This window comes from Calliphora vicina, chromosome 1 (genome assembly GCF_958450345.1).
Source record: "Calliphora vicina chromosome 1, idCalVici1.1, whole genome shotgun sequence".
NCBI classification, from domain to species: domain Eukaryota; kingdom Metazoa; phylum Arthropoda; class Insecta; order Diptera; family Calliphoridae; genus Calliphora; species Calliphora vicina.
Window position 1 is genome coordinate 32,083,743 of NC_088780.1, and position 27,328 is coordinate 32,111,070.

At 30.1% G+C, this 27,328-nt stretch overlaps 1 protein-coding gene across 1 annotated transcript; it reads right to left on the reverse strand.

Moving 5' to 3' along the window:
- Nucleotides 1-5,029: 5,029 nt before the first annotated feature.
- LOC135963308 (uncharacterized) lies at nt 5,030-6,464 on the reverse strand. The gene has a single exon (XM_065515108.1). It carries the CDS (start codon nt 6,458-6,460, stop codon nt 5,030-5,032), a length of 1,431 nt encoding a protein of 476 aa, XP_065371180.1. The 5' UTR covers nt 6,461-6,464.
- Nucleotides 6,465-27,328: the final 20,864 nt, after the last annotated feature.

Consider the following 27,328-nt stretch of genomic DNA (forward strand, 5'->3'; position numbering starts at 1 on the left):
TAGGAAAGAGATAATGAGAGAGAAAAAGTCTAATAAAAAAGCTTTATTATGAAATTCTAATATAAACACTGCAAAAAATATTATTTAGTTTATAAACATAAATACACTTAATGGATTTTTATCACTTTTAAAAGATTTTAAAAATTATGATCACTTTAATTATGTATATGATTGCGGTAACCATAATAAATTTAAGTTACCATTAATTAATTACCACACAATTAATTAAATTGAAAATAGCAAACAAAACTAATAACTTATCTATATATATAAAAATGAAATGATCCATGTATGTAATGGCATCACGTGAGAACGGCTGGAGCGATTTGGCTGATTTTTTTTATTCGATTCGAAATTTTCAGGAGATGGTTTGTAAAGAAAAAAAATTAAAAAATTCCGGATAAAACTCGGACTTTTTTTTAGTCCCGTCAACTGTAATAAAAAAGCTCCCTAGAGTATGCAGTACAAATTTAGATATTTTATTTGCAAATAAATAAGAACAGGCAGGTGTATGTGTGTTGGAGAAACTTGAAGAACTAACATTAGTAAATGCTACCGGGCGGAGCCGGGGCGGTCAACTAGTTAGTAATAAGTATTGGAAACTTAGGTTTAATTTTTAAACATTTTCTTGTCTTTAAGTGATTAAGTATTTTGTTGAATATCCCTTGTTTTTTATTACTGCCATAACTCGAGGATGTATTGAAACAAATAAAGAATCAATCTTTTAATCAAAAATATTTTGTCATTCCCATGTGATAAAGCTTCCTTTGTTGTATAATTTTGTGTCCGTATTTTGCGATTTGTAATATCCCATAGGTTTTTTTTATGGGATTGAGATCTGGATCTAACTGTACAGTTTTTTCGCAATATCAACAAAAACCAGCCTCATTTGTTCTGCTACTAACAGTTTGATAAATTTTTTTAGTACTACTATCTTGCTATTTTTACAGTACCCATCTCACGGTTTTTATACCCTTCACCATGAGTGCATATATATTCTGGATCGTTATGTATGTCTGTCCGTCTGTATGTTTAAATCAATATCCGTAGCTCCCATATACTATACATATTCATTAGTGTCCCTTAGAATTAAACTTTTTGAAATGTTGAAACGGTACCCGCTGAAAACTTTCGTAATGACCTAAAATACCACCAACAAAATGTTTAGCTTGTTCTAAGAAGGGCAATCCGTGAAGACTTTCGATATAGTTTTGAGGTGCATTTACAAGGAGAAAAAATGCATTTTTTCAGAATCGAAATGTGTACGTAATTGTCGTTCTAATAAAATATAAAAATTGGTTAAAAAATGTTAAAGTTATTAAAAAATCACCAGGCCATTAACGTGTCTCAGGCCACTAGAACAAGAAATGTTGGAACAAAATTAACTTATTTTGAGAAATATTAAAAAATAAACAAAAGTTTATTATTACTTAAAATATATCCATATATGAGTTTTTATCTTCATAGGCTACAGTTAACCTATTCGCAGGTATAACCAAAAAAATATTTTTTTATTATGGGCCTATCATCGCAACATTTGGTACATCGATTTTTGTATACATATATTGAACAAATTTCGAATTTCAACCTGATAACTATATTTGTAAGAAATTTATGAGGAGTTTAGTGATTTTCTGGAGTGGACCTTATATGGGAGCTATAACCAATTATTGGCCGATCTTCATAGAATTTGGTACAGCGATTTTGGTATATATGGGGACTATTTATGACGAATTTGAACTTAATAGCTATATTTATAAGACATTTATGCTTATCTAAGTGATTTTCGGAAGTGAACTTTATATGGGGGCTATGGTCAAATATGGGCCGATCCGCAAAAAATTTGGTGTTGTGATTTTTTTAAGCACGACACTTATTTTTCCTGAATTTTGTGTGGATACTGCAATTTGGTAGGCATTTACAGACCATAGAACCATATTTCGGGATGAAATTTGTATGGGGGCTAGGAGAAATCATGGACCGATTCCTATAATTTTTACCAGAGTTAGTCCTTTTAACATAAAAACAATGTGTGTAAAATTTTATGGTATTATCTGCAATATATTTGCACAAATAACAAAAACAATTTTAAAATTATAATGTTTTTTTTTAGGTTGTCTCACATTTTGGTTCATAACTCTGGTTCCACTGAACCGATATTGCTGATTTTCAATACCAAACTGCTTAGGAGAACAATAAACATTTTTCTTGTAAGTTCACCAATTTTGTTTGTCTATTATGGACGTGAGCGTGTTTTACACAGACAGACGGACAGACAGACGGACATAGCTCAATCGCTTAGAATTTCATAAGGATCAATAATATATATACTTTGTTGGGTCTCAGATGTATATTTCTCAATGTTACACACGGAATGACAAACTTATATATACCCTCATTCACCACTTATGGTGGTGGAGGGTATAAAAATGTAAAAAAATTATGTCATTAACTCCTATAGTTGTTCTGTACCTGCGATATAAATTTTGCCATATTTTGGCGAATGAGCCCAATTTCCTTGCTGTTATTAATTTAAAGTAAAATCTGTTCAGAATATTATAGTCCATGTAATGTTAAATATATTCTGAAAGTTTTCCTAAAATCGGAAAACGTTAACCATTAAGGTCAAAGGTCAAATTGTTAAATATTTGGAATTTCTAATGGAAAGATAGCGAAATGTTATATATTTTTGGGACGATTTTGATGAAACTTAAGAAAAATATAATATGAAGTCTAGTATTTACAATAACAGTACAAAAATGGAAATTAACCCTTAATAGCACTTGGATTCCAAATGACCTTGAACTTTTAAAATCACGAAAAACACAGTCATTTTGACCCCAAGTGCTCTTAAGTGTTAATTTCTATAGGAGGTATTGACATACTTTTTCACATTTTTATTCCGTACTAGCTGACCCGACAGACGTTGTTCTCTCCAAATTAAAAAAATGCTTGTGTTCGATTTGTGAGAAATGTCTTGCAACAACAGAATACATGTAAATCAATGTACATATTTTGAGTTTTTATATAAGTATGTAATACAATTTTGGTCTGAAATATGAGTGATCTTGATTAAATGCTTATTGGCCAAGTTATTAGCGAATTTAGATATTTTGAGTTTTTATATAAAAAATCGAGTTTTTGTTCAGAAATGTGAGTGATCCTTTTCTTGATTAAACGCTTATTGGCCAAGTTATTAGCAAATTTAGATATTTTGAGAGTTTATATAAAAAAATCGATTTTTTGTCAGAAATATGAGTCTTTTACTTGATTAAACGCTTATTGGCCAAGTTATTAGCGAATTTAGATATTTTGAGTTTTTATATATAAAAATCGATTTTTGTTCAGAAATATGAGTGATCAGTGATCGAACTCCTTTTCTTGATTAAATGCTTATTGGCAAAGTTATTAGCGAATTTAAATATTTTGAGTTTTTATATAAAAAATCGAGTTTTTGGTCAGAAATTGAGTGATCACAGATCGAGCTCCTTTTCTTATTGGCCAAGTTATTAGCGAATTTAGATATTTTGAGTTTTTATATAAAAAAATCGATTTTTGTTGAGAAATATGAGTGATCACAGATCGAGCTCCTTTTCTTGATTAAACGTTTATTGGCCAAGTTATTAGCGAATTTAGATGTTTTGAGTTTTTATATTAAAAATCGATTTTTGGTCAGAAATGTGTGTTCACAGATCGAGCTCCTTTTATTGATTAAACGCTTATTAATGATTTAATATATTTGAGTTGATCACAGATCAATGTATTTTACAAATGTATTTAATAAGTTTACATATTAGTGGACTTGGACAATTTTTATTTCTGTAAAAACTTTTTCGGACTATTAAAAAAAAAAATTAGCCAAATCGGTCCAGGCCTCCTCTGATTTTGGATATTTCGAAAAAAAATTGGGGTGGTAAATTTTTCTTTCAGTAAAAACTTAAATTGGATTACTATGAACATTGAAACAAAAAAATTATACAAATCGGTGTAGCCGTTTTCCGATTTTGAATAAATCGTTAAAAGTGGGCGTGGTCAATTTTTCATTCCGTAAGAACCTAAGTTGGACTATGACCAATATTTAAAAATAAAATTTGTCTAAATCGGTGCGGCCGTTCTCAACTGATGCAATTACCAACGAACGACATTTGATTTTTATTTATATAGAAAAAGATAGATTATGTTGTAAATAAATCCCCATGTGATAAAAATTTGAAAGGGACACACAATATATAGAGAATTCTATTTAAAATCGAGAAGACAATAGTCCCACAAATCGATGAGACATAAGAAAAAAACCGGGACAACCTCGATTTTGATCTATTTTTATTTATCTATATCTGGATTACTAAGTCATAAATATAGACAATATGGATATCCAATAGTACATATTCCAAAGAACTTTTCAATGGCCAAAGTAAGTCGGATCTACAATGGGTCAAAATCTGGAAAAATATTTTTTAACCCGAATTTTATTTTTCACCAACAAAATTTTTTTTTTTATAAAATTTTTTTAACTAATAAATTGAAAAAAAAAAATGTTTGCCGTACAATTTTTTTTCGCTAATAAATTAAAAAAAAATTTTATATTTTTTTAAATTTTGTTTTATTTTAAAATATAATTTGTTGTAGCACATCCGAATATAGCTCTCTTATTTGTTATTTATAATTTGTTAAACTGCTGATTTAATAATTGAATATTTATCACAATAGTTTTTTGTTTCAATCAATCGTTTATTATTTGGTTTAGAAAATGGAAATATATTTATTTTTTGCCTCTTTTTTTTAATGTAAAAGTTTTCATTGCTTCAACGCTAAGAAGTATAAAATTTAAATAAATTTAAACTTTAATGTTTAAAAATGCTGAAATTTACTATATTTTAATAGAAAACAGTAAATTTTAATTTACTCAAAAATATTGAAAAATCAAATTACGGAAAATATTTTTCAAAAATGTTTCCATTGTATTATCACTAACTGTATATTAAAAAAAAAGACTTGCATTTGTTTGATTTCAATTTTATTTATTCAATTAATTACTAGAATTCACCATTTCTTCTTCACCCAGATATCCTGCAGACAAATTATACGCAAAATAGAACAGTGAGGCGGCATTTTTAAATTCCTTCATTACAAATTTATTTTTATTACTATCTAAACCGAATACTTTAGGTGCCATAGTTTCGCTGAAATCTTGAGGTTTCCATTGACTATTGATTACATCTATGTCTTTGAAATCAGCTATAAAATATTCTCTTTGTTCGGCGAGATTAATGGCTACTTGATAGATTTGATCTATCCATTTCATATGATCAGCTAAACATTTACCATTTTGAAAATCCATAAATGCTATAATAATAGGTTCTTTGCAGGTTTGGAAAGTTTCGCGCTCAAATACATTCAGGCAAGGGCCACAATTGTCTTGTAAATACTGCTGCAGATCTTTAAGGTCTATATTTAAGTCTGGTGTTATAGTTAAAGGATGGTACCATACGTTACCTAATTCCTTTTGCTTTAGTTCCATATATGTCTTACGATCTTTCTTATATGCTATAATGCAGTTGATAATATTTTCCTGTGTTTCAGGGCCTATAATTGGATGAGTTAGGAAATCTGTTTTATCATCCGGTGGTATAATTATCATGGTCGTATAACATACAATTCCCAATTCATATGGCAAATAGTTCTTGTCGCCATTTATGTAAACAACATCCACATTATAAGCTGCCAATTGTTCAGCTACAGCTTCATATTTATCACCATCTTCCATGTTAAGCTCATCATAATCTGTATGATTCACTATTAGTAAAATATGTTTCATGTAATTTGTCACCAACTCCTTGTAATTATCATGAACACAGATTTTCACATGACTGACTTTATCCGTAACTGGCAGGGGTTGCGATTTAAATAGGCTGCCATTTAAAAGATTTTCACATAAATTCGATAGATTTTCCAAACTCTGCTCCTCTGTATAGTTTAGTTCGTGCACACGTTTCTGTTCATCGATGGCAAAAATAGTGGGTATCACATTTTCAGGATTTTCATCATAGAAAAACTCTATAGAAATTCGTTTATATTTCAATATATCTATATCAAATATATCGGCTGCTATGAACTCAATACGATCTCCATATTTCAAACACAATTCATGCAATCTATCCAAATATTTGGTGTGGTAGGCACATTTTTCACGAAAATGATTGAAAGATATTATAATTGGTTTAGGAATCTGTTGAAATGTTGAACGATTTAATATTTTTATTTTATCCTCATAATTCTCGTGTACATATTTCTCAAAGTCTACGGGCTCTAAAGGTATTCGTTGGGGAGTAGTTCGATCATTGTGATATTCGGAATCACTATGGGATTCAGCGTCACTTTCGGTTTCCGTATCACTATGACTTTCGGATTTACAATCCAAGCGAATTTCACTAAAATTATCCAAGTCTTTTGTTTCCATTACGGCTAATACGTTAGTAGCGAGTATTTGAAGATGACTAATATTAATAGTTCAACCAGTGGGGGTTTTATTGTAATTGTATACATACCCATATTGTGCTTTAGTAAGAGATTTATTTATAAAGAGAAACCGAGAGAGTGTAATAGAAAAGCTACATAAGCTAATGCAAACACTGTAAAAAATACTAAATTAACTTTAAATAGAAATAATAAAAAATCAAATTAATAAAGAAATGGTAAATGTTTACATATTTATTTCCTAACTGAATTCTATTTGAGGCCAAAAATGTTTAATTAGTTTTGTAAAATTCTCATAACCCAATAAGCACCCAAAAATGTTAAATTCAAGTATTTGACATTTTATTGGAATTCAACTTGAATTTCAGCCCCTTTTTCAAGAATTTTTAAAGTTCTAAAATGTTCAAACATATTTTTAAATTTTTCTTTTCTTGTCAAACAAATACATAATAAAAACGAATAAAATATGTAAAAACAGAACAACTAATAAGAAAATTTTCACAGTTATTAGCAAAATTAAAGTACATAAGCAAGTCCGTTAGCAAAACATAAGTAAGTAAAATCAAAATATGTTATTAAAAGAAAAATATCCACATGATATTGTTTAATTTTTCCGACTCCCCACAGAATTTTACATCATACATGAAACGCACCTATATTTGGGTTCCTAGAAGATAACGATAATGGTAAAAAATAAATAATGCTGCCTACAAGAATCTTACTTTTAAATGAAAATATTTTCAGATTTCAGTATAAATACCTTTAATGTAAATATAGTTTTGCAAAATAAAAATAATCTACATAAATCAAATTTGTTGTTAAAAAATGCTTGAATTCTACTATTTTTCGACTTGTATTGAACTATAATTAAAGGGTTGAATTAAACAATATTTCAAAGCTTAAATTCAAGTATTTTTTCGATTTGTATTTCATTGTAATTCAAGGCTGGAATTCAACTGTATTAACACTGTAATATTCGACTTGAATTCAAGTATCCTTTTCACTGGAGAATGCTATTGAAATCAAGTGAAATACAACTGTATTTCAACCCTTGAAGTTTGAATGTATGACTGGAATTCAACTTGTTTTACACTTGAATTCCAGCAAAAATGCTTATTGGGAACTTTTTAAATTGTTCGAAACTCTTCGCAACTTTTCAAATCGATTGTTTATCATCACATAAATGAATAATTAATAACAATAATAATAATACCTTTTTATTTTTATCACCTTTTTAAGCTCTAAGAATAGGGTACTTAATGGAATAGTGAACTCCTTCCAAGGTTTAGTCATAAGTAACTTTATTATGCCCCAATAAGCATTTTAGCTGGAATTCAAGTGTAAAACAAGTTGAATTCCAGTCATACATTCAAACTTCAAGGGTTGAAATACAGTTGTATTTCACTTGATTTCAATAGCATTCTCCAGTGAAAAGGAAACTTGAATTCAAGTCGAACATTACAGTGTTAATACAGTTGAATTCCAGCCTTGAATTACAATGAAATTCAAGTAGGAATTAAAATTGAATTCAAGCTCTGAAATACAGTTTTATTCAATCTTTTAATTAATGTATAATTCATGTCGAAATAGTAATTGAATTCAAACTTTAATCTGTTATTATTTTGATTACTTTTATTTTTTAAGATATATTAGAAAGTTTTAAGTTATAACAAACAAAAGTTCAGTTAATAATTAGTTAAAAATTAATGTCAAATAACTTATATAAATAAATTTGATCTTAATTTAGAATAGGAGCAAATATATTGAAAAAATTAATTTTAACTTCGTAGATTCGTTCTTGAAAGCTTGTTTATTAATATTTATCCAGGAATCTGTTCATTTTTGACTATTTGTGAGCGCTAGATGAATATATTGCATTCTGTGTGATGACGAAACAATTTGTTATTAATTTGATATTGCTATTACCATTTTACTCACTGTTTTATTTTGACGGAAGACTTGCTTATTTATTGTTTGTGCTGCTGTGCAGTTTTTTGTACATTGATTTTAAATATGTCAAATTTTTTTTTACAAAATTGATTAATATTTATTATTTGTTTGACAAAAAACAAAAATATGTTCAAACATTTTATAGCTTGAAAAGTACTTGAAAAAGGGCCTGAAATTCAAGTTGAATTCCAATTAAATTTCCAATACTTGAATTTCAATTTATTGGGTGCTTATTGGGGCTATTTTTTATTTCTTCTAATGGTACTTTATTAATTTTATATAATAATGAGCTTAGAAATATAAAATTAGACACATTTTATCCTAAATGACCTTAAATCCACAAATGGGGGAATTAATGGTATTTTTATAGCCTTCACCTTCGTGAGAAGTTTGTCATTCCGTTCGTAATTTCCACAATATAATTTTCCGACCCTATAAAGTATATATATTCTGGATCCTTATAGATAGCGGAGTCGATTAAGCCATCTCCGTCTGTCTGTTGAAATCATCTTTCCGAAGCCCGCAAATAACACGATTCATACATCAATATCTCCGGAATTATTCCGGCTCGTTCCACAAATGGCTGAGATATAAGGAAAAAACCAGGATTACTAAGTCATTAATATAGACAATATGGATATCTAATGATAGATATTTCAAAGACCTTTCAACGACTCGTCGTATGTATATACGACCAAAATCGATTTTTTTTTTACCAAAAGTTTTTTTACCAAAAACAAATTGAAAAAACAAAAAAAAATTTTAAAATTTAAAAAAACAATTCGAAAAAAATTTTTTCCAAAAAATTAAAAAAACAACTTTGGAAAAAAAATAAATTTTGTTTACCTAAAAATATTTAAAATTTTTATTTTGAAGTATAATTTGGTGAAGGGTATATAAGATTCGAATATAGCTCTCTTACTTGTTTTGTTCTAATTAGAACCTACAAATATGAAGTTAACCATACATGGTCCCCGCTTGTAGGACCTCTCTATGGTACCCCAGTACATAATTGGATTGGATCCGATCAACTGTTCGATGGATGTGCAGTTTTCACAGACGTATCCAAGATGGACTCTGGTACAGGGGTCGGGGTTTATTTGGTCGAAAATTATATCAAGCGCTCATATAGACTCTCTAACGAGTGCAGCGTCTTCGAGGCAGAAATTATCAAGATCTGGAAAGGCACACGTCAATGAGGGATCTGCAGTGACTACTATATGTGGATAGTCAGGCGGCACTGAATGCTCTGGAATGTCATTTAATTCATTCCAGTCTAGGAGAGCTCTCGAGGAGTTATTGGTACACTACCCCGTAAGATTGTGTTGGGTACCGGGGCACTGTGATATACAGGGAAATGAGGTAGCAGATGAACTGGCTAGACATGGTTCTGATTTAGATCATGATACTAGGGAACGGGGGTAAAACCACCTATATGTCACTATACCAACCAATCCTGCAGCAGTAGGATTGCAAAGTGTCCAGGGCCTTTAGGCCAGAACTGAATGCAAACGCAACCAGAACACTGATAGAGTTGGATAGGTATAATCTCACGATTCTAGTAGTAGTGATAACCGTCTGAAAATTTTTTAGGTAAATCGGTTGGGGTTAAGACGTGCCGCAAGCCCTCTGAAGGTTGAGATGCATTTAAAAAGAGAAAAAAATGAATTTTTTTCAGTTTTTGTAAAAATTTTTCCATTAAAAAATTACTTTTGCAATTTAATTTAAAAGAATAGAAATGTGTATGTAATTGCCGTTTTAATGAGACATAAAAAACAGGAGTTGGTCAAAAAATGCTAAAGTTATTAAAAATTCGCCAAGTCATTAACGTGTTTCAGGCAACTAGAACAAGAAATGTAGGAAGAAAATTAACATATTTTGATAAATATTAAAATAAAAACTCATTTTTACTTAATATATTCTTGTATTTATATAAGTTTAAAATCATGTAAATAAATAAATAAATAATACTTAATATATATCCAATTTACTTGTATATGAGTTTTTGTCTACGTAGAATACCGTTATCCTATTCGCAGGTATGACCAAAAATATAAAATTTTTTTAACGGCAGTTTCAAAACTCCATTTTCAAATTTTTAAAAATTTTGTTAAACAAATTTCAGAATTTTTTGAACATCTCATTGGGATTTATTGAGAATATAATAGGGAATAAAAAAGTGAAAAAATTATGAAAATATCTTTTATAGTTCTTCCGTACCTGCGATTTAAATTTTGAAATTTTCGAGAAAAACCAATTATTTGGCCATTTTTTATCAAATGAGCTCTATTTCCTTACTGTTATGAATTTTAAGTATAACCTATTCAGAATATTATAGTCCAGATAATTCTAAATATACTCTGAAAGTTTTACTAAAATTGGAAAACGTTAAACCTTAAATCGTGAAGGTCAAAGGTCAAATTTTTCAATATTTGCAATTTCGCTTGGAAAGATAGCGAGATGTTGTATATTTTTGGGTCTATTTTGATGAAACTTAACAAAAATATAACAACACAAAGCCTAGTATTTACAAAAACATCAGAAAAATTAAAATTAACCCTATATAGCACTTGGGGTTAAAATGACGCCGAACTTCTAAAACCATAAAAAAATTATGATTTTTAAAGTTTGGGGTCATTTTAACCCCAATTGCTATATAGGGTTAATTTTAATTTTTCTGATGTTATTATAAAACCAAGAGTTTATGTTAATTTTTCTTAAGTTTCATCAAAATCGGCCCAAAAATAAATAACATTTGTAAATGCATCTCAAAACTTCAGAGGGCTTGCGGCACGGCACGTCTTAACCCCAACCGATTTACTAAAAAATTTTTCAGGATGATTTTTTTACTAATGTTCACCAAATTGGGGGGTGAGAATGGCCAAAATCCAACATTAGTTTATTAAGGGCCACCCTAGTGTATACTCCAAACTATGGTACCCTATATTTAGTCTAATGAAACTTTTTTTTCTAAAAAAAGATCGTTAGAACTACAATTTTATAAAAAAAATAAAGTAAATAAAACTCCAGATTTTTTATTTAAATAAAATGATTTTAATATTTAATTTGTTCTTTATATTTCTTAACATTAATGTTTACAAACTCAACCAGTTCTTTGGGACAGGTGCTTAAACAACGCAAGATTTTATTCTTAGCTGGATATTTGGGTATAAAATAAGATACTGGATATTTGTTACAGAAATATTCCAATGGTATATAATTGACCTGAGCATTAATTTTTATAACTTTTACATCCAATTTCTTGAAATTACGGGCCATATGTTCCAAGTCAGCTAAAATTTTACCACTATCTTTATAGTATGGCTTATATATAAAAAGACAAATATGTCTTTTACAATTGCTTATATACAATTTTAAATTATCAGCCACACAAGTTGCCACCAAGGATCTTTCATCTTTTGATTTTTCCTGTCTCAGCTGGGAATAGTAAAGTTGGTCTTTGGTTAAATCGCTTAAAAAGTAATATAATGTATCTAAATTTTTGGATATAGAGTACTCGTAAATACGTTGTTGCCGATCAATGTCATAGATTTTGTTCATATTGGTTGAGAAAACTTGATTATAGTTTTCACATTCACAATTAAGGCAAATAACATCAAAATCTTTAAAGTCTGCTACTAAAAAGTCAACTTCAAATTCAAAAGACCGTTTGAGTTGATAAATTTTTTGGAGAATTTTTGCCAGAGGTGAACAGTTAATAGATTCTGTATGCACAAAAATCAACACAATATTTTGAGAGCTTAGTTGAAAATCTTCAAAATATTCCCGATTAAATAGTTGTATGCCATCTTTAAAATTTGTAGCTAAATAATTTTCCAAATCCTTGATATTATTGGGCAGCAGGTGCTCTTCATCTCTGTTAGTAACTTTCAAATCTTTAGTTTGAGAATCATAATTATTTAGTAGCTGTTTTAGCCAGGCCACAACATATTCATCCTTTCTGCATCCATAACCAAAATTAACAGGATTCCCATTTTTAATATTGTCTGGAAAATATAGTAGTGAAGGATAGCGTGTCACATTCAATTCAAAGGGTACATAATTTCTCTCTGCTATTAGATAAACCACCTCTAGGTTGTAATCCTTTAAAGTTTCAGCCACCTTTTCATAATTAGTATCGTATGGATTGTTTCTTACAGCTCCCACTACCAGCAATATGTGTTTGGAGGACTTCAAAACTAAATCCTCATAATTGTCATAGACACATATTTTAATCAAGTTTGTTGCATTGTTTTCCGGCAGCGGCTCCGAGTGATATAGTTTTCCATTTAGAAGATTTTCACATAATTCCATTAGATTGTCCAGAGATTTATTACTATTACTATATTGATAGGTTCTCTTGTTTTGATCAATGGCAAAAATGATCGGTGTTTCTCTTTCTGGACTTATGAATTTATCAAAATAATCCAATGATTGCCATTGTATATGCATGATATTAATATCTAACATATCGCCTGCTATGAATTCAATACGATCACCATATTTTAAGAACAATTGACACATTCTATGCAACCATTTTGCATGATAAGCACATTTCTCACGAAAGTGATTAAAAAATATTAAAATAGGTCGTTTTATGCGATGAATTTTAGAGCGTTCCAATAATGAAATTTTGCCCATACAATTTTCTCTTACAAAGTTTTCAAAACTCACTTCTATACGGGGTGGTTTTGGTCGTGGTCTGCCGAATACGCCATAAAAGAACTCTTCATTATCTGCCTCACCTTGAGCTTCATTATCAAACAAAATTTCGTTGAAATTTTGAATCGCTTGGTCTATATTTACGCTCTCCATATTGACGATTTGTGAGTTTGTGTGTCCTCTACTGGTGGTTAATAACTATGTTTAACAAATTGAACAGGTTCTTTTAAATACAAAGTTTGATATGCAGACAAGTTTCGTGGAAATAATATGAAATTGGAATTTCACAAAATTATTTAGCACAACTTAGACAATAAATATCAACAATGAGAAAAAGTTTGGCAACATTTTTGGTGAAAAGTTCTTTGAAAGTGTTTGGTAGATGGAGAGAAAGTAAATGTGAGAGACAATTTTATTATGAAATTAAAATGTATTGATACACTTAGAAAATAATGAAAATAAGCTTGAAGAGTCTTGTTATTAAATATGTTAATATAATAATAAGGAATACATTCGGAGATCCTTAGGTTCCGAGGGCAGATACTCTTTCATTCAAAACGAGATCGCATTCATTCATCATGTTTATAAACATGTACATCAGTAGAAGCTTCTACTTATCAACAAGGTTGATAGCACGCAGTATGGCAACATTTGTTAAAGAATCCCGAAATCCCCACCCGGGGTTTGGCAAATTTTGGAAAATCTAAAATCCCAAAAATTATAAGAAAGAAACGTACATAATTATGTCTTTACAATTGATAGTAAATTTTTTATTTAGCAATTAATTTTTATTAGACACTAAAAAGCATACTATCGCATCTATTTCGGTTTCGTCTGCCATTCTGGAACGAATTTTGTTACCGACATATGCTGCTGCCGAAAAACATCTTTCATATTGGCAAAACCGTTTGCAAATACTTATAACAAATCTGCAAGTATTTTCCTCTTGTTCCTTCAAAAATAAAGTGATCTATTTCTTTTGCAAGTTGCAAATCTACATTATAACTTTGTTTCGTTATTGTTATTTCGGTTTTTTACATTTATTAATAACATCTTTTCGCCTTTGAGCAATCGAAATATTTTCATTTTGTTCGAGCTCCTCATTTGAGATAAAATCAATTTCGTTTGAACTTACAAAAAAAATGTGAAGAATTGATTTTCATGAGCCCCACTCTAGGAAAACCAAAAATACCGCTTTCCTTTATTAACTACTAGTTGACCGCCCCGGCTTCGCCCTGTAGCATTTACTAATGTTAGTTCTTCAAGTTTCTCGAACCCACATACGCCTGTTCTTATTTATTTACAAATAAAATATCTAAATTTTAGGGAGCTTTTTTATTACTGTTGACTGGACTCAAAAAAATAAATTCCGAGTTTTACCCAGAATTTTTTTTTGAATCGAATAACAAAAAAATCAGCCAAATCGCTCCAGCCGTTCTCACGTGATGACACTACATATATGGACCATTTCATTTTTATATATATAGAAGATAGATGTTGTAGCAGGAGTTGAGCTTAACAACTATGCTGAACATCACTTTGCGATATTCGGACATGTAGAATGTCAAAATGCATAAAAAAAGCACACAAAAATGACAATTTCCCCTTTATTTATGAAAAACGAGATTTGGAAAATCCTGGGATTTAAAATTAAAAAATCCCGGGCTTCGGGGTTTAAGAAATCCTGAAAACCCCGAGATTTTCGGGAATGGGATTCCCCGTTTGGCATCTCTAATTAACATTGAAGCTGCTAAAAGCTCTAGAATTCAAATATTCTAGTTTTGTCCGTTAAGATCATTGTAGAAGCTACTCGAAAGATGGCGCGGTGTATAAATAGTGACAGCGGTATATCGGTTATAACTTATAGTTATAACCAGGGAAACCGGAAATATGCTCTAAAAAAAGTGTTTTAAGCGCTTTAAATATGCAGTTAAAACTTTAAAATATGCTCTAAAAAATTTAAAAATATGCTCTTAAAAAAACAAACTTTTACATCATTTTTAACCAAAAAATATACTTTTATTTAAAACAAGTAAGAGTGCTATATTCGGCTATGCCGAATCTTATATACCCTTCACCTTTGTTGTGGATGCATTATTATTTTTTATAATTAGTATATATGTATGTACATTGCCCACTTTCAGCGTACAGCATCCTAAATTTATCAAGAACACAAAAAACAACAACAACGCCAAACGAAACAAAACACCAAAAGAAAAATCAAAATACGCAAGGCAATGAAACCAACACACATCCAAACATACGTTTAATTGTATAAAAAACAACAACAACGCCAAAAGAAACAAAATACGCAAAGCATGCACATTCAAACATACGATTTGTTGATTTTTTGTCAAAAAAACCAACACACAACCAAACAAACGTTTAGTTGTATAAAAAACAACAACAACGCCAAAAGAAACAAAACACAAAAAAAACAAAATACGCAAAGCATGTACATCCAAAAACATACGTTTTGTTGATTTTTTGTCAAAAAAACCAACACACAACCAAACAAACGTTTAGTTGTATAAAAAACAACAACAACGCCAAAAGAAACAAAAAACAAAAAAAAACCAAATACACAAAGCTTGCACACCCAAGCATACGTTTTGTTGTTTTTTTGTCAAAGCATGCAATACATTGTGTTTTTTGATGAAATTTTCAGAGGTTGTCTCGGATTTTTGCTCATATCTCCGTTATTTATGGACGGATTTTGCTGATTTTAAATAGCAAAATTCTCGAAAGTATGTCTGACAGAATTGTTGAAGATTTGGATCCCGGAGATATCTGGGGCCTTCAGAAAATTGATTTCAACAGACAGACAGACAGACAGACGGACAGACAGACAGACAGACAGACAGACAGACAGACAGACAGACAGACAGACAGACAGACAGACAGACAGACAGACAGACAGACAGACAGACAGACGGACATGGCTTAATCGACTCCGCTATCTATAAGGATCCAGAATATATATACTTTATAGGGTCGGAAATGAAAAATGTAGAAATTACAAACGGAATGACAAACTTATATATACCCTTCTCACGAAGCTGAAGGGTATAAAAATAAACACAAATAACATGAACTAAAACAAGTCTAACAAAAAATAAATACAACATAAAACAAGTAAGAATGTATGGTCGGTCAAGCCCGACCATATAATACCACCCTACACTAAGTAAAAGAGCAAAAACATTTTTCTTTTAAAATTTCAATAATTTATATTTTTGAGTGATTTTCGGAAGTGGGCCTTATATGGGGGCTATGACCAATTATGGACCGATCACCATGAAATTAGCTCGTGTGATTTATGTCTATATTAAAGTTAACTATGTTCAACCAATATTTTTAAGCGATTTATGCACGTTAAAGTGATTTTCGGAAGCGGGTCTATATGGGAGCTATGACTAATTATGGACCGCTCGTAAAAAAATTTGGTAACATGAATTTTGTGTATATAAAACTTATTTGGAGCGGAATTTGTGGAGATACATGTATAAATTAAACATTTATGACCGATAAAGTCCAATTTCGGGAGGACATTTGTATGGGTGCTAGGTGAAATAATGGACCAGTTTCAATAGGCTTGGTCCTTGAGCCGAAAAAATAATATGTACCAAATTTCATCGAAATATCTTCAAAATTGAGACCTGTACTCTGCGCACAAGGTTTACATGGACAGCCAGCCAGCCAGCCAGCCAGCCAGACGACCAGACATACGGACGGACGGACATCGTTTAATCGACTCAGAAAGTGATTCTAAGTCGATCGGTATACTTTAAGGTGAGTGTTAGACTAATATTTTTTGGGCGTTAAGAACATCTGCACAAACGCATTATACCCTCCCCACTATGGTGGTGTAGGGTATAAACAATAGGAACTTAAGCTATGAAAAGGCCTCGAAACTTATTTTTTGATGATATTTTATATAAATATAAAGTCACTTCTTCAATTAAGGTTATTATTGCAATAAATTACAAAATATTGACTTAAATTTTCAAATAAAAATCGTTGTCTATCTGAAAACTGATGTTATAGGAGTAAATTTAAAAGACAATATTTGTTTAACACTTAGAACGGTTAAGTTTGAATTAGAACTAAAATTTGATATTTAGATGGCGCTATTATTAAAATAGTGCTTATTTTATATTAAAAAAAGCCATCTATTTTTTAATTTTGAATTTTAAACAAAGGAAGAAAAAACCTGTAACACAACAGCGAAAAATATGTAAGACAAAATTTGTTTTTGATAAAGTCAAAATATGCTATTAAACAGTAAAATATGCTCGAAAAACGAAAAATATGACATAAATATGCTCTTAAAACAAATATATGCAAAAATATGCATTTAAGGGTAAAATATGCAAAAATATGCACTAACAAATCGATGCCAAAATTCTTAAATATTTCTGAAACGTGTAAATATCTTATCCATGTGCTCATTAGACTCACCAGAAAAAACATGTATTTGCATATTTTGGTTTCCCTGGTTATAACTATATAACTACCGACTGCAACCGCTATAGTTTATTATAGGCACTGTTAGAGTTAACATCAACTGTCATGCAGATTATAAAGTGTAATTTAAGTGTATGTATTATTGTGAATTACAAACGTGTATTTGTATTATAGCGACTGTTTAAACTGGTGTTGCGTAAATTTTAATAAATAAATATAGCGGGAAAAATATGCAGTAAAGGCCTCATTTTGCAGACACAAGTACTTTTAGGCGCATTGCAAAATCATTTAAATTTTACACGGCGCATCATTACGAGCCAAAGCCGTGCATATTCGCTGCTGTTAGAGGGCTGATAGAAGGTCTACTTATGATGGGCTGTTGGTAGGCCTACTTAGGAAGGGAAAATAAATAAGAAGCCAACAAGCAATTTATTTTTATAAATTTGACCATTATTTTTATAAATTAGACCATTATTTTATTTTTTGATCTAGACCATTTTCATTTAATCACTGGTTACTAGAAGGGGATTCATATGGCTTCTTGAACACCTTCTAAGAGCAGGCAGAGTAGAATGAGTATCGGATATTTCAGAATGTGTAAGTATGCCTTTTACAAGGCCTACAAACTGAAGTCCTATAATTTTGTTACAATATTCAACGAGGCGGTCGACCAAAATGCACAAAGGCTAAGGATGATGCACGGATTGTGAGAGAGTTCATAAAGATCCATAAACGTCAGTTTCTAGAGTAATAAATTCTCTCAATCTAGAGTTAAGTGTACGGTCTGTACTACGAGCAGTTTCAGCTGGACTCTAAAGCTATAGAGCTGTGTAGAAACCAGAAATATCGTAAAGCTAGCCTTAAATTTGATCGAATCTTAATTTAATGTTGAGGATTCTGATTGGAATAAGGAGTGTCAATAACAACATAAATCCCAAATACTGTATTGGAACAGTTAAGCATGGAGACGGACCTTTACACAAAATTTACGGTATTATAGAAAAACAAGCGTATAAAAATATATTGCAGGAGAAGATGATGCCTCATGCTCATGAGAAAATGTCCCACCAATGGATATTTTAACATGACAATGTCCCTAAACATACATCCTTTTTAGAACGTTGTCATGCAGTGGCCAGCACAGTCACCCGACCTTAACCCTGTAGAAAATTTATGGAAAACAGTAAATAGAAAGATAAATCGGGAATTCTCACATCGAGATCCAAATATAAATGACGCATGCTCATTATATTTTATTATTGTTAATAATATTTGTTCTTCGTTTTAATTTTTATACCCTTCAACTTCGTGAGAAGGGTTTGTCATTCCGTTTGTAATTTCCACAATATAATTTTCCGACCCTATAGAGTATATATTCTTGATCTTTATAGTCTGTCTGTCTGTTGAAATCAATTTTCTGAAGATCCCAGATATCTTCGGGATTCAAATCTTCAATAATTCTGTCAGACATGTTTTCGAGAAGTTTTCTATTTAAAATCAGCAAAATCGGTCCACAAATGGCAAAGATATGAGGAAAAAACCAGGACAAACCGATTTTTTACCTATTTTTGACCTATATTTAGATTACTAAGTCACTAATATAGACAATATGGATATCTAATAATAGATATTTCAAAACCTTTGCAACGACGTATATAAGATAGTAAGTTGGACCTACAATGGGTCAAAACCGGAAAAAATATTTTTTAACCCAATTTTTTTTTTAAACAAAAATTTAAAAAAAAAAATTTTAAATTTAAAATTCAAAAAATTTTTCCTAAAAATAAAAAAAACTACTTTTTGTTTACCTAAAAATATTTAAAATTTTGTATTTTGAAGTATAATTTGGTGAAGGGTATATAAGATTCGGCACAGCAGAATATAACTCTCTTACTTGTTTTTTATTAAAAACTTACTATGTTTTCATTTTTTAATTCTAGGAAAATTAATTATTGTATGATGGTTGGTGACCAGTTATATTTTTATTATAATAAATTATTTAATAGATTATTTTCTTAACAATTACATTTGACCTACATTATTTTTAATAAATTCCAGCATATTATCTCTACTTAAACTATTATCCACATAAAGTCTACTATCACGTTTATTATGTTGGGGTATAAAGTAATGTACCGGATAGCTGGGTTGGACATATTCCAAACTCAAATAATTAAATTTAACATCAAATTTAACTACTTCAACATTAAGTTCCTTAACATCTAGAGCAATCAATTCCAATAAGTTTGAAAGTTTTTCCACATTTTCATCATCCGATGAGTAAACTGTTAGAAAAATATGTTTTTTGAGTTTCTTAAGGAAAATCTTAAAATATTCAGCACTCCATTCTTTAACCAATTGCTGCTCCATGCCTCGGGCAAACACTTGAGAATAGTAAAGGTCACCATTTGCAAGATTATCGGTAAAATAGAAAAGTGCTGGTGTTGAGTCGAAATTATTGTTGAATTCATAAATATTTTTTAGACGATCAAAGGCATATATTTTTGGTTTTTCTTGGGTGGATTTTATTAGATCCTCTGGATTCCATTTGGTATTGATAACATCGATATCCTTAAAGTCAGCTACAAAGATTTCGTAACAATAACAGGTTTCAGCAACTTCGTAAAGTTTATTTAGCCATAATACATGCTGGGCCGAACATTTTCCTTGAAAATTCATAAACATAATAAGTACTGAGTATTTAGTTTGTTCTAGAGTAGGACGATCCAACATTTTAATGCGATTATCATAATGTTCTGAAAGAAAATGTGTCAAATCATTGAAGTCCAATGAAAAATCTTGAGTTATTTTGGCCGCCCTGCACATCCTTCTAGAATTTTGTTCATGTTGTAACGTTTGCAAATATTCCGGTTGTTCTAGACACTTTTTCAGAAAGTCCATTACCTGTTCCTCTGTTCTACTTAGTTCATAGTAGACAAAATTCTTTTTATCATTATGAGGTATAAATAATATGGTTGGATATGAATTTGCACAATATTCAAAGGGAATATAATTCTTTTCCGCCTCCATGTACACAATATCCAAGTTGTAGTCTTTTAAAGCTAAAGCCACATTTTCATAATTTGGTTCATATTCTTGATATTGACATAAATTTACAATTAAAAATATATTTTTTGTTGATTTTAATATCAATTCTTCATAGTTGTGGTGAACACATATTTTAACCATCTTCGATTCATTATTTTCCGGTATGGGCTGGGAGGGATAGAGATTTCCGCTTAAGAAATTCTCACATAATTCTGATAAATTTTCCAAGGTATTGTAGGCATCAAAATGTTCATGTATACGTTTTTTCTCATCTATAACATACGTATTGGCCGATTCATGTTCATGTCTTACAAAACGGCTGTAGAAATTTATGGGATTACTTCCTGTATATATGACATCCATGTCGAACATATCGGCTACCATAAATTCCATACGTTCACCATATTTTAATGTTAACTGATAAATTCTGTCCAGGAATTCGGTGAGATAGGCACATTTTTCACGAAAATGATGAAAGAATATAACTATAGGCCGTTCAATATGTTGAAACGTTTCACGATCTAAAACTTTTATTTTGTTTTGACAATTTTCTTTGATATATAACTCGAAATCTATATATTCTGGTGGTTTGTACGGAAACTTTTGTTTTGGTACATATTTGTAATTTGTTCTCGGTTTATACGCATACAACTCGTTCTTTTCACTGCCCGGTTCATCGGTAATATCGATTTGATTAAACGATTTTGATATATCTTCGAAATTTTCACTCTCCATAATGTGTTTGTTAGTTCTATATGTTAACTGAGAACTTTAGACTAATACTTAGGACTTGTTCAAAATAGTTGGGTATTTATACTAACATTTTAATACTTAGAAATGCTTTTATTTATTAAATGTTTAGTATTAAATTAAAAATTGTAACTACACTGGGAATATGTACAATTTAGTAATAGTAATATTATATTTCCTTATGGGTTTTATTTAAAAAATAAGAATATTTATGTTTGAACCTTAAAAAAGCTTGATAATTATTATAATTTTACACTAAAAACAATTGCAATAAATACATTATTTCAAATCATAATTGTCTTGAGATACAAAAATTAAATAAATAAAACTAAATATAATCGTTTTTTTCTTTCAGTGTTTTGAATACATTTTGTGAAATTAACATCAACAAGTGAAACAGCTTTTAAAAGTTTTACTTCGTAGAGACAAAGCTTTAATAAAAAAACATACTCTCATTTTGTAACATTTCCTCACACTTAAAAAAAAACAACAAAAAACAGGTAACATATACCCTTCACCAAATTATACTTCAAAATACAAATTTTAAATATTTTTAGGTAAACAAAATTTTTTTTTTTTTTTCAGTTATTGGAAAAAAATTTTCGAATTGTTATTTTAATTTTTTTAAAGTTAAATTTTTTTTAAATTTTTTTTTGTTTTTTAAATTTTTTTTTGGTAAAAAAAACAAATTCGGTTTAAAAAATATTTTTCTGATTTTGACTCGTTGCAAAGGTCTTTGAAATATCTATCATTAGATATCCATATTGTTTATATTAATCCAGATATAGGGCAAAAATAGGTCAAAAATCTAGGTTGTCCTGGGTTTTTCCTCATATATCAGCCATTTGGTGACCGATTTTGCTGATTTTAAATAGAAAACTTCTCGAAAGCATGTCTGACAGAATTATTGAAGATTTGGATCCCGAAGATATCTGGAGTCTTCAGAAAATTTATTTCAACTGACAGACGGACATGGCTTAATCGACTCCACTATTTATAAGGATCCAGAATATATATACTTTATAGGGTGGGAAATTTACGTCTATATGAAAGTTATTTTTGTTGAATTTTATCTGTATACCAAAATTTTTTAAGAGATTTATTCTTGTTAAAGTGATTATCGAAAGCAGGCCTTATATGGGAGCTATGACTAATTATGGACCGATCATAATAAAATTTGGTGAAATGAATTTTGTATGTATATATAATATATATAACTTATTTAGAGCAAACTTTGTGTAGATACCTGTATAAAGTAAACATTTATGACCGATAAAGTCACATTTCGGGAGGACATTTGTATGGGGGCTAGGTGAAATAATGGACCGATTTCAGCCAATTTCAATAGTCTTCGTCCTTAGGCCGAAAATATTTACCAAATTTTATCGAAATATCTTCAAAATTGCGACCTGTACTTTGCGCACAAGGTTTACATGGACAGCCAGCTGACCAGCCAGACGGACGGACATCGTTTAATCGACACAGAAAGTGATTCTAAGTCGATCGGTATACCTTAAGGTGAGCGTTAGACTAATATTTTTGGCCGTTACAACATCTGCACAAACGCATAATAGCGTCCCCACTATGGAGGTGTAGGGTATAAAAAAACAAATAAACTTTACATGTATGTGTTTGCCGGTCTCTGTAGTAAACAAATAATTTACACTTTAAGAAATCGTGTATTAAAAATACACAAATCAGAGAGCTATACGCGACTGTGTCGAATTTTTAGTAAAAAATCTGGTATTTAAATAAAAAATGTTTGTTGTTCGGCTAATATCTCCGCTAATTTATGAGTGTCTAAAAATAATTCTTCAAGAATTTAATTTAAAAAAAGAACAACAATTTTTCCGATTTATTTTTTTTTAATCTGCTAATTCAATTACTTCTGTTATTTCGGTTTGTAGGTATTTCGTGCCTAATCCCTGAATAAATTAATACCACATTTTTCTCTCCGTGTATAAATAATAAATAAATATTTTGTGAAATTAACCAAATGCAATCAATATCTATTAAAGCGCTATCAATGTTTTCAAGAGAACAAAAGCTTTAAATTTAGCTCTCTCACACTCCTTTTAATTTCACAACAGTTTGTTAGTAAACAAAAAAATACATTTAGAGAAATCATAGATTAAATTATTATTAAATTGAAAAGGTGTGTTAATTAAACGAAAGCATGAAATGAAAGAATTTCAAACGTCTATAAAAAAAGGGTAAATTGCTAAAGAAGTCTTGAAATTTCCACATTGTCTTTCTAGGTAATTAGAAGGAACACCGAATGACTAGAGAACTATTAAAGTGACAGTTTCAAAACTTAGAATGATCTATTGTAGTTTATTATCATCGTATGTAGTTGAAAAAACATTGGGCATGATCAGAATAGTAGAGTCCATACACCACCCATACAAAGCAAATATTAATTAGTTATTTAGATATTCGATCCCTTTAATCTAAGGGAAAACAATTTTGTAAGTTAATGTCTGAGATAATTCCTATTGTCAGAGTTATATTGTGGAATTTTATGGTGTTAATTTTTATGGAAGATCTTAACCCTCTAGCTCCTCTCTTTATGGATCAATTTGACCCTTTCGCTTCGGGTTATAGTATTGAATTCATTTTCCATTGCAAGTAATGATTCGGTGCAAAAATGATTTTCTTTTATAGCATTCAAACATTTCGGATATGCAAAATCGTCTTTCAAGGTCGAATTGTATGGACGATAAAAAAGTAAAAAATCGTATAGCAGAATCGTATTCTACGGAAAATTCCAAGAAATTTTCCCCAAGAAACCATAGGTCTAAATCAAATCCTATCTTGCGCATTTCGTATTTTATCCAATGATATTTCAGTACATATTTGTTTTATTGGATAAAATACCAAATGCGCCAGATAGGATTTGATTTTAGACCTATGGTTTCTTTGGGGAAACTTATATATAAGTTTGTCATTCCGTTTGTAATTTCCACAATATAATTTTCCGCTCCTATAAAGTATATATATATTCTGGATCCTTACAAATAGCGGAGTCGATTAAGCCATGTCCGTCTGTCTGTTCAAATCAATTTTTTGAAGAACCCGAGATATCTTCGGGATTCAAATCTTCAATAATTTTGTCAGACATGCTCTCGAGAAGTTTCCTATTTAAAATCAGCAAAATCGGTCCACAAATGGCTGAGATATGAGGAAAAAACCAGGACAACCTCGATTTTTGACATATTTTGTACCTATATCTGGATTACTAAGCCATTAATATAGACATTATGAATATCTAATGATAGATATTTCAAAGACCTTTGCAACGACTTATATAAGACCATAGCAGGTTGGATCTAAAATGGGTCAAAATTTTAAAAAATATTTTTTAACCCGAATTTTTTTTCACCATAAAAACTATTTTTGAAATTTTTTTTAAAAAAAATTAAAAAACAATTCGAAAATTTTTTTTCCAAAAAATTAAAAAAACAAATTTGGAAAAAAAAAATGTTGTTTACCTAAAAATATTTAAAATTTATAATTTGGTGAAGGGTATATACGATTCGGCACATCCGAATATAGTTCTCTTACTTGTTTTTAACTTAAAATTGAGTTCTCGTTTGAGTTGCACAATAATCAACACCCATTAACAATTAACCTGAAGTTAATCCTAATCTAAGGTTTTAACAGCTGATTCAAAATACTTGTCTTTAGTATTAGATTAAAGAAATAAAAACACATTTTACAAATAAATGGAAAAATATATAATTAATTTTATTGTTTTAAATAATTTAATTGCATCGATTTTAATGTTCAGTAGAAATTAATAAAAACCATTATTAATTTAAATGAATTTAACAAATATTTTCCTCTACATTCTTTTTAATAAACTCCACAATTTTATCTCCATCTAAATCACTATCAATATAGAGACTTTTATCTTTTTTACTGTTTTTGGGTATAAAATAATATACCGGATAGGAGTCGTGAGCATATTCCAAGTCCACATAGTTTTGTTCAACATCAAATTTCACCACTTCAACCTTTAAATCCTTAACTTCTTGGGCCACGGTTTCCAATAAGTTTAACAGTTTTTCTGATTTTTCATCAGCCGATGAATAAAATGTTATAAAAGTAGATTTTTTAAGATATTGAAGGAAATTATTAAAATAATCGGCAGTCCAAGCTTTAACCAATCCCTCGTCATTGGGACATACTTGAGAATAGTAATAGTCGCCATGTTCAATGCTATCGGCAAAATAATACAAATCGGAAATTGAGTCAAAATTGCCAAATTCATAGCTATGATTTAGACGATCAAAGGCATATATTTTGGGGTTTCCTTGGGAGGAGTTAATTAAATCCTCAGCTTTCCATTTTGTATTAACAATATCTATATCCTCGAAATCAGCAATGAAAAATTTAAATATACTTGTTTCAGCCACCTGTTTAAGTTTATTTAACCATTCTACATGTTTAGCCAAACATTTTCCTTGAAAATTCATAAATGCTATTAGTATTAATTTCTTTGATTTTTCAAGCACTTCTCGATCCAATAGCTCAAGAGAGCCACCATAATTTTGCCTTAGAAATTCTGGCAGTTTAGTATACATCACTCTAAAATCGCCGGGCACTTGCTTTGAATTGTTTAGCATTTTGGAACGCTGTTCCTGTTGCAGAGTTTGCAAATATTTCGGCTGTTCAATGGCTTTTTTTACAAATTCCAATTCTGTTACTAAACCCTCATAATATATAAAATTCTCTGTATCATTGTGGGGTATAAATATTATGGTTGGATAGCTATTAACCTGATACTCGAAAGGTATATAATTCTTCTCGGCCTCCATGTAAACGATATCCAAGTTGTAGTCTTTTAAGTTTAAGGCCAAATTCTCGTAATTTCGTGGCACTTCTTGATTTCTTTGCTTGTTAATAATTAAAAATATATTTTTGTTTGAATTCAATACCAATTCTTCGTAATTTTCGTGAACACATATTTTAACCAACTTTGATTCATTATTTTCTGGTAGCGGCTGGGAGGCTAACAGTTCACCACTTAACAGTTTATCACATAATTGTATTAAGTCTTCTTCAGTATGATAGTTATGCTCAGTTACACGTTTCTTATCATCTATTGCATACACAAGAGTAGTCTGATCCTCTGGTCTTATCAGTCTTGAACAAAAGGATAATGGATTTCTTCCCGTATAAAGAACATCTATATCCATAATATCGGCAGCTATAAATTCAATTTCTTCACCATATTTTAAGCTCAATTGATGGGCAATATTAAGCCATTTAGTGTGAAATGCACAATATTTACGAAAGTGATTGAAAAATATAACAATAGGACGTTTTATTTGTTGAAATGATTCACGTTTTAAAATAGTTATTTTATTTTCACAATTTGTTTCAATATATTTCTCGAAATCTACATGTGCTGGCAGGATACGTTTTAATTTTGGTTTTGGTATAAATCTATTTTTGCGTGGTTTATTTTGATTCAAAGATAACGAATTATTTTCCGCAATGTTATTCTCCATTGTGTTGAAGTTAATGATGGTAACTAAACTCTACTGACTGATTGTGGGGACGGTATTTTGTGTTTTATTATAAAATGAGTCAGATATTAATCTAGAGAGGGGAAATAACCAGAAGCTTTGCTATAGTAAAAATACAACGATATGATGAAATGTGTGTACACTGTAAATAATTTTTGTTTATCATTCCGTTTCTAATTTCAAAATGTTTCTATGTAGCCATGTCCTTCTGTCCGAGACACCAATCTAACTTACATACATGACTCATACATCTATATATCTGCTATTGTCCCGATTCGGTTGCTATTTAAATTCAGAAAAATCGGCCCACAAATGTCAGAGATATACCATATTTTTGATCTATATCTATATTACTAAGTCATTAATATAGACAACATGGATATCAAATGATAGACATTTCATAGACCTTTCCAACGACTTATATAACGCCATAGTAAGTT

Excerpts from the sequence above, each read along its gene's own strand:
- LOC135963308 (XM_065515108.1), bottom strand. The coding sequence starts at position 6,460 with ATGGAAACAAAAGACTTGGATAATTTTAGTGAAATTCGCTTGGATTGT.